Genomic DNA, 9,215 nt, shown 5'->3' on the forward strand with positions numbered 1-9,215 from the left:
TTTACGGAAGAAAGAAAAGAATTAAGGATGCACTAAGATACACTATTGCACTTCCTCATATCCAGTAACTCCACATTTTGCTTTATTTTTTTTTCATCCGGAAAACTCAAATTCTTACACTTTTTAAAGGTGAAAGAAAGAAAAAAGAAAAAATGCTTAGAACATATTTTCATATTGAAAATCCTCATTATTTTCAAATAAAATCTAATTCTTGTACCTTTTTTTACCTTTTTAAAAAAGAAAATTAAAAAAAAATACTAAGGATATTATTTTCATGTCGAGAAATCTCTTTATTTATTATGATTTTTAAGCCAGAAAATCTAATTTGTGCACTCTTAAGGGAGAAAGAAAAAAATATAAACATATAATTTCTTTTCACATCTAGTAAATCCGCGTGTTAATATATATATATATATATATATATATATATATATATATATATATATATATATATATATATATATATATATATATATATATATATATATATATATATATATGAAAAGCTAATTTTTGTACATTTTGAAGAAGAAAGGATGAAAAATAAATGAAAAACCATGCTAAGATAACCTTTTTTTCTCACATCCAGTAAATAAATGTTTTTATTTATATTTTAATAAACCAGAAAGTCTTTTCTTTTATTTTGAGGAAGAAAAAAATAAATCAAATTAAACACGCCGAGATGATTTTTTTTTCAGTATACAATAAATCACGTTCTACTTCATTACTTCCATTTTTTTATAACTGAGTCAAATTCCTGTAGTTTGAAAGAAGAGAGAAAGGAAAATAAATAAAAAATACTAAAAATTTAGTTTTTCATATCCTCCAAATCACGTTTCATTATTTTCTGTACTAGAAAATCAAATTATTGTACTTTTTAAGAAAGAAACGAAAAATATAAATTGAAAAGATTTGTTGAGAACATTACAGTTTCTTTTCACATCCAACGAATTCACGTTTTAATTATCATTCCTATTATTTATATACCAGAAAAACAAATATTGTACTTTTTTTTTTATAAGAAAGAGGGAGAAACACACAGAAACCACAGTATACCCTAAAAACAGATCCCAAGGTACGACAGTTTTTTTTACACCCAGTAACTCACGATCTCATCTCTTTTTACTAATTTTTTCCCTATTAAACTTAATTTGTCACGCCAGAAATAACTTTGAGGACAAGATCGTGAGGCAATCTAGGAGGCGATTAGCTGATATGAGGTAACGCCCGCATCCCCCTTCCTCCTCCTCCTCCTCCTCATCCTCCTCCTCCTCCTCCTCCTCCTTGATACTCTCCCGTTATCTTCTTTTTTGTTTTCCTTGTTTTTTTTTCTTCTCTCTCTTTCTTCTTTCTTCTTCTTCTCCTCCTTCCTTTGTGTTCCTCCTTACCTGTTTCCTTCTCCTCTTCCTTCTGGTCCTGGTCTTAATTCCTCGTGTGGCCTTTTCTTCTCCGTCTCTTTGTTTCTTTGTTAGTTTGTTTCGTTTTTCTCTTGTCTTTCTTTTTTCTCTCTTGCTTCATTAGCTTTATCTTCAGCTTTTTCTTCTTCTTGCACTACTTGCTTTTGTTGTTGTTGTTGTTGTTGTTGTTGTTGTTGTTGTTGTTGTTGTTTTTGTTGTTTTTGTTGTTGTTGTTGTTTTTCTTGTTAACGTTCTTTTTCTTGCTAATGTTCTTTTTCTTGTTATTCATCTTGTTGTTGTTCTTATTCATCATCTTGGTGTTTTCCTTTTTCCTTTTTTTTCTTTTTTCTTTTTTTCTCCTTCTTCTCATTCTCATTTTCATTCTCCTCCTCCTCCTCATTCTCATTCTCATCATCCTCCTCCACCTCCTCCTCATTCTCATTCTCATTCTTCTCCTCTTCCTCCTTCTCCTGCTCCACCAGTTCATCCTTGTTTACACTGGATCAGCTGATGTGTGCGGGAAGCGGTGCCACTCTCAGCAAGGGAAGGAAAAACCACCTTAGAGAAAATATGTTATAAAAATGTAAGGCAAAGATAATTATGTTAATGATGCGAGTTATTTATTTTCTCTCTTTCTTTCTCTCTCTCTCATATTTAGTACTGCATGTTTAATTAATGACTTGGGATGAATTAGTGATGCTTTATTTGACTGGGTTGTGGGTAATTGTATGTTAATGATGTGAGGTTGCGATGTAGTGAGGTTGTGATGTAGTGAGTGTCGAGTTTGTAATTTACTGATGTGGGGTGTTGATGTGATGTGTTTTTTGTTGAGGGAATGTGGACTGAATGTACTGAAGGCTACGGGAATTACTGCTGCTGGTTATCATGGGTGTTTGCTTGTCTTTTTGTTTTCAGTAATTACTTTGACCATCATGTTTTTATTTCCTTTTGATTTGATACTAATTATTTTTAATATTCATGGATGTTTGTTTGTGTTTTTTTTTTTTTTAGTAAAGTAAATAAAATAAGAAACAAGCAAATGTATGAAAAACAGCTTCTCTTAACAAGGTGACGCACGGTGGAATAAAAAAGAAAAGTGACCATTATATCAAGCTGCTAGAGGGCCACACCACCTAACATGTTGAAGTAATCTAGTCAAGACGCGGGAACATTTAAGAATACCCGTGCCTTTGTTGTCCGGTTGCCAAATTGTAGCACTTATGAGAAAATTCGTAGTATATTCCTTGCAAATTGAGGGTCAAACGGCAGAGATCTGATTGGTAAAGTGAATGGTAACTTCCTCTTCGAGTACCAAATTGTGACAAACTCGGAGAATTAACAGGTGTGAATATATTTTTTTAGACTGAAGTAGAAAGGCAAAGATTTGATTGATAATGTGACTGGTAACTTTCTTGTTAGTTAATAGTTGTAGCACACGTGGAGAGAAGTCATAGGGGTGAATATTCCTCCTAGACTGAGGTAGGAACGCAAAGATTTGATAAGTAAAGTGATCTCAAGTGTGTAATATATTTCCATCATAATAATGCGACGCTGAGCACAGTTTTCAGATCTTCATTAATCTTTTTTACCGATCCGTCGATGGTTCTCCTCCCTACCACCTCTCTCCTCCTGGCCTGAAGCCTTCTCCTCCCCTCCTCCTCTATTCCCTATCCCCTTCCTCCTTTTGTCTATCCTCTCCTCCATTCCTTGACCTTCCTACTGCCTTTACTCCTCTACAAGATGTCCGCTCGAAACTGCACACTGCTTTAAACGGTTCTCTTCCACCATCTAATATCCCTTTCCTCCTCCTCCTTCTCCTCCTCTTTCTCTCCTTCCTCTGCCATCCCTCTTCCACCTCGCCAGCCATTCTCCTCTCCATCACTCATCATTCACCACTAACACCTCTCATATCTTCATCTAACACTCCTCTACTCTGAAACACCCTTCCTACTCCCTCCCTTGACCTCTCAGCCTACTCCTCCTCTTCTAGCCCTTCCTCGTTCCCTCACCCCTAACACCCTTCCTCCTCCATCCACCTCCTGACTTCCCTTTTACCTTACCCCCCTAGTCCCTTGTCCCTGTAAACTCCCTTCCTTCCTTTCTTCCTTCCTTTCTTCCTCCGTCCCTCTCTCCCTCCCTCCCTCCTTCACTCCCTTACCTCCTCCAGTAATACCACTACTCCCCTTCCCATTTCTCCCCGCTCTTCCCTCCCCAGTCATGACTCTCCTTTGGTATCAAGCTTCATCTAAACGACGCTGCTGTTCCCTCACTATCCACCCGCACCATCCGCGCCTTCACTATTCGCCCTCACCAGCCTGCCTCACCATTAGGGCCTCAGCCATTCGCCTACTCCATTTTGGCTTTCATCATCTGTTTTATCAGCCGCCCTTACCATCTGCTTCACAATTCCAGCCCTCACCATCCACTTCACCATTCAGTTTCACCATTTTGCATCACCATCTCGACCTTTCACAATCTGCACCTCACCATTCCCTTCTTCACCATCCTGCCTCACCATCCATGGAGACACGTTCTCTATTTATTTTCGTCATAAGCAAGAAACGTTAACTTTTTTTTTTATGTATACTCTCTCTCTCTCTCTCTCTCTCTCTCTCTCTCTCTCTCTCTCTCTCTCTCTCTCTCTCTCTCTCTCTCTCTCTCTCTCGAATATTTAGTTATTTTTGTCCTAGAATGAATACCTAGTTAATTTTGTCCTTCTAGAGAGAATACCTAGATAATTTTGTTCTATAGAAATACCTATTTTTTATCTTTTTTTTCCTTTGAGAGAATAATTTTTTTTTTTTTTTATCTTTCAAAGTTACGGGACTCTTTAAAATGCAGTGGTACAAAAGTAACTGTCTGTAGTCGCAGGTCATTATGGAGGGGGGATTGTACTACAGAGAAAGAGAGAAAGCAAATAAAACAAAGATAAAACAAGGAGATAAAACAAAATATATAAAAACAAATAAAACAGAAAAGAGATAAAACAGGGAGATAAAACAAAAATATATTAAACAAATAGAACAGAAAAGAGATAAAACAGAAATACAACAGACATACAAAATAAGCACTTTCTTCAAAACACTCACGATCGCTGCCGAAAATGAAGCATCGTTGGAATTCCTCATTAAGTGCATCACCTTTCTGGAAAATAATAATAATGATAATAAAAAAATAAAAAAAACAAGAATATAAAACTCGTAAATGGTGAAAGGTGCACCTCCTAAATATTCCCAAAAGGTGCACCTCCCAAATACGGAAAGTGGCGCCTCTTAAATATTAAAAGATGCACCGCCTTGAATTCGTAAAGAAACTCACCCTTTATACATTTTTTTTTCTATCTCTCCTCTCCTCCCTTTGACCTGTGAGAGAAATTTCAACCCTTTGCTTTGGATTCTTCTGAACTGATTAAATGGTCTGCCGTTAAAGTATAATTCTACAAACATTTTTCATTTTTATTTCTTCTTCCTCCCTTCGACCTGCGATAGAAATTTTAACCGTTTGGTGTGGATTCTTCTCAGGCTGATGAAATGGCCTCTTGTAAGTTTAGAATATAATACCATAAGCATTTTTCTCTTTTCTTCTCCTGTGATAGAAAAATTAACCTTATACTACATTTTTTCTTGCACTTTCCCTTACTTTCCTATATAAAGAAAAAAATGATTTGGTTCAGATTTAGAAAATAATACCGGAATTTTTTTTTTTACTTTCTCCCTTGACTTGCGATACCAAATTAAGCCTTTGAGTGTTCGTAGTCATAATCCTCATTCCTATTTTCCTTCCTTCACTGTTTTCCTTCATCGTTATCCTTCCTTCATTCTTTTTCTTTCTTCACAGCCTTCCTTCATTCTTATCCTTTCTTCACTGCCTTCCTTCACACACTTCATCACCCTTCACTCACACTCCTTTCGTCTCCATCCCTACCACCCTTCCTTCACTTTCCTTTCCTTTACTATTCTTCCTTCACTCCTCACAGCCTTCCTTCACCCCCACCACCTCCCTTCACAGCCTTTACCACCCTCCTTTCACCCCCTACTTACTTCATTCCTCACAACCTTCACCCCTTCCACCATCCTCCCTTCATTCCTACTCTTTTCACACCCTTTACTATCATCCTTCCTTCATTCTCTACCATTCCTCCACACTCTTCCTTCACTCCCATCCTTCCTTCACAGCCACAGTACTAACAATGTCTTTCTCTCCCAACAGACAGCCAGACAACAGACATCACTTGCTGCGACACTGACGGCTGTAACGGAGGCAGGATCACAGCGCCCTCCGCCCTCCTGCTGGCCCTACCTGCCCTCGTGACAGTGGGCGGCCTCCTCCTCACGCCCATGCCTCGCTAGCAACACCGCGCCAAGCAATAAACCGCCACCTTACGAACTCTCTCTCGTTTTTATTTCACATTCAATTGTCTCTTTTTACTTAAGTGTTTCTGTACGTGTGTCGGTCTCTCTCTCTCTCTCTCTCTCTCTCTCTCTCTCTCTCTCTCTCTCTCTCTCTCTCTCTCTCTCTCTCTCTCTCTCTCTGTGTGTGTGTGTGTGTGTGTGTTTTCCTTCGTGGTGTTTTTTTCTCTTTGCCTTCTCTTCCTGAAATTGGAGGAAGTGAAAGAGAAGTGTGTTTTGTCCTTTTTTCTTAATCTTCCTCTCTCTTCCTTAAAAGTCGCAAGTACTGTTTTAGGGAAAGGAAGAAAGAGGAGTATGTTAGAGTTTCCTCCTCCACCACCTCTTCCTTCCTTTAAGACCTTACGAGAGTCCTGTTAGAACGCTGCAATGTAAAGTGGGATGGATGTTAGGACACTCTTGCCTCGTCCTGCTTCCTTCCTTCTTTCCTTCGTTCCCTCCTTCCTCCCCGTCGCATCGCACCTCCCATCGTCTTCTTTCCCCACCCCCTCCCCTCCAGCATGACGCTCATAATGTTTTGCTCAGTATCTTCCCGTTTTCTTCAAGGCGATCCCGTTTTCTTCAAGGCGATGCTCTCCAGTCTCAAGTTGGACTTTTAATATGCCACAGACTACACTATTCATGATGGGCTTTTTTTTTTCCTTCTTCATCTGCCACGAGAGAGGGATGTCCAACTTTTTAATGCAAGGATGAGTTTTCCTTTCTCTTGTAAGTCTTGTTTATTTATTTTTTTTTTATGACAAGATGAATGTCCATTTTTTAGAGCAAGATTAGGAGCTTTCTTTCACCAAAAACGTTAAGCCATCTCCTTTTCTGGAAGAAGAATATTAAGTTTTCTAATGCAATAATGTCAGTTCCCTTTCATTAAAAATTCACCAAATATTTTTTTTTCTATTTCGAGAAAAGAATACATAAAAAAACGCTTTTTCTGATTTCAGAAAAAAGGAATGCCCACCTGCTTAAAATAGGAAACTGCATTTTTCCTTCACTCGAAATGTACCCACATTCCATACATTCCACAAAAAAAGAATATCACTTAAATTTGTGTCCATCGGTAGAAAACAACATCCAATCACTTCCTTCACTTCCCTCACCAAAAAATTCAGCTACAATAAAAGTCTGCGTTCCTTCAATAGAAAATGAAACCCACGCACGTTCTTTCCTTCGTCGTCAGGAGAAATATTCAACTTTCAAGGGAGACTTTCCTTCCTTGAATAAAACACGGAGTCCACGCACTTGGCCTTTCAACGAGAAGATTATTCAATTCTTAAAGACACGAGTTTAGTTTTCTTTCAGTAGTGAGGTAAATTATTTAACTATTATAATGGGGGACTTTCTCAGAAAACGGAGTCCACGTATTCGGCCTTTCAATAAGCAGGATTATTCGATTCCTAAAGCCACGAGATTGTGTTTTCTTCAGTAGTGGCAACAAATATTTTCTTTGTTATTTGGAAGGTAATTCACTATTATTATTTTGTAAGGGAATTTAAATATTTCGAGTATTATTTGTAAAGCAACCCAAATACTTGCTCTATTATTTATAAAACAACTAATTTTCCTTTATAATTCCTAAAGCAATTGAAATATTCTTTTTTTCTTATTTGTAAAACAACTCAGATATTTCCTTATGTATTTCTAAAGCAACTTAAATATTAGTGAAGCCAGTCAAATCCGTAAGGCAATTCAAGCATTTCTTTTATCTGTAACACAACTTTCTTTATTATTTATAAGGCAGCTTACTATTTATTTCATCATCCCATCTTAACTCCAGTAATTTCTTTACCACTCACCAAAGGAGAGTGGAAGCCTCTGCAAAATAACTGTAAACTCAAACATTTCCTTTATTATTCGTAAGGCAGCTCAGTGCTTTATTTCATTACCCATAACTCAACACAAACACCCTTTACCACTCACCAGAACAAGAGTGAAGGTCCCGAGTAGTGAATGACGCCATCTGTGTTAGCGCGTCAAGGCGAGAAGGACAGCCAGCCCAGTATTAGTAGTGCTAGTAGCGAGGCAAGTCAGGCTCCTGCTAAACGCTCCCTGTACATACTAAGTAGGCGTGAGTCGCGAGGGTCGTGGATACTTTTCAAAGCAACGCGAAGCACCCGATGCTTTTGTAGATAGTGGTTCGAAGCTCCATGTTCGTTGTTATTCTAAGCAAGACTCGAGACATGAGACATGAGACAGTATTGGAACACGCACGACCTGACCTGACCTGATTTCACCTGACCTGGCCTACAAACTCTGCCCATCCCAACCGAGGTTACCACTGGCTTCTTAACCTTAGTCTGGAGGAAAAGTGTTGCGTTTCTATAATTTGAGAATGCACGTGGCTGTTATGAGCAATTAGAAGGGAATCTTTTGAAAGAGCGACTCAGTAGTAGTAGTAGTAGTAGTAGTAGTAGTAGTAGTAGTAGTAGTAGTAGTAGTAGTAGTAGTAGTTATAACAGAAATAGTAGCATCTATCTACTTCCTAAAAAATCAACAATAATGATAGTAAGTGCAATATAAAAACTAGTAATAGCACATAATACACAAAGTTAGCCTCCTTTAAGTTAGCATTGACCTGACCTGACGCCGTGACCCCCTGACCCGCGACCCGTGACCCGTGACCTCCCAGCTTTAGACAGTCGTTGCTCCGTGTCAGTCGGAGCCTCAAAGTTCTCTACAGGTAACTAGTGTAGCGAGGGTACCTGGCGGTGAGCGTGAGGCTGCCTGTGGCCCTTTGTTTCCTCCTCCTCCTCCTCCTCCTCCTCCTCCTCCTCTATAACATCTCTTTTTTTTTTTTTTTTCGTCTTCAGTTATGCTATTTTCTTCTACCTTCAACTTTTTCTCCTCCTTTTACTGTCTTCATTTTTCTTTTTCTCTTCCTCTTTTTTTTTCTTCGTCCTCGTCCTCCTCCTCTCCTCCTCTTTCTTCTTCTTCGATCATTCGGTCAGTCAGTCAGTCAGTTAAGCAATCATTCGATCCTCCTCCTCTCCTTTCTTATCTTTATTCTTATTCTTCTATTTATTCTTCCTTTTCTTCTTCTTTTTCTTTCTCCATGTACTGTTATTTTCATCTTGTTTTCTTCTTTTTCTTCTTTAAATGCCTCTTTCTCTTCCTTCTCCCACTTTTATTTTTTATTTTCTACTTATTCATTTATTCATTTATGCATTTATTTATTTTTCGTTTTTTTCTCTCTCTCTCTTTTCGTACTTTTCCTCCTCCTCCTTCTCCTCCTCCTCCTCCTCCTCTATGCATGATCCCGTGTCCTTGAGATAAGTATAATAATAAAGTTAAACAAAATAAAGTAAAGAATACGAAATCTAATCAAATAATAAAAGTTTACCCTAATTTCCTATAAAAAATGTCCCTTTATATGGATATTTAGGATTGTAATTATTGCTATTGCTATTATTTTAGGATT

At 37.9% G+C, this 9,215-nt stretch overlaps 1 protein-coding gene and 1 long non-coding RNA gene across 4 annotated transcripts in view; one reads left to right on the forward strand and one right to left on the reverse strand.

The window, feature by feature from the left end:
- The window catches only part of LOC135112162 (ly-6/neurotoxin-like protein 1), a 61,849-nt gene that overhangs the window by 51,365 nt on the left and 1,269 nt on the right, over positions 1 to 9,215 (forward strand). For all 3 annotated transcript variants that reach the window (XM_064026240.1, XM_064026241.1, XM_064026242.1), the window contains exon 5: positions 5,607 to 9,215. This exon is cut by the window's right edge and continues 1,269 nt beyond it. In XM_064026240.1, the coding sequence (XP_063882310.1) occupies positions 5,607 to 5,746 (140 nt within the window). In that variant the 3' untranslated portion in view covers positions 5,747 to 9,215. The remainder of the gene's footprint in view (positions 1 to 5,606) is intronic.
- LOC135112163 (uncharacterized) lies at positions 561 to 7,853 on the reverse strand. Its single transcript, XR_010274101.1, has 3 exons — positions 7,718 to 7,853; positions 4,487 to 4,541; positions 561 to 1,955 (listed from the first exon to the last, which is right to left on the reverse strand). It is a non-coding gene; the product is annotated as an uncharacterized LOC135112163 (long non-coding RNA).

The sequence above is a fragment of the Scylla paramamosain genome, chromosome 23 (genome assembly GCF_035594125.1).
Source record: "Scylla paramamosain isolate STU-SP2022 chromosome 23, ASM3559412v1, whole genome shotgun sequence".
Taxonomy (NCBI): domain Eukaryota; kingdom Metazoa; phylum Arthropoda; class Malacostraca; order Decapoda; family Portunidae; genus Scylla; species Scylla paramamosain.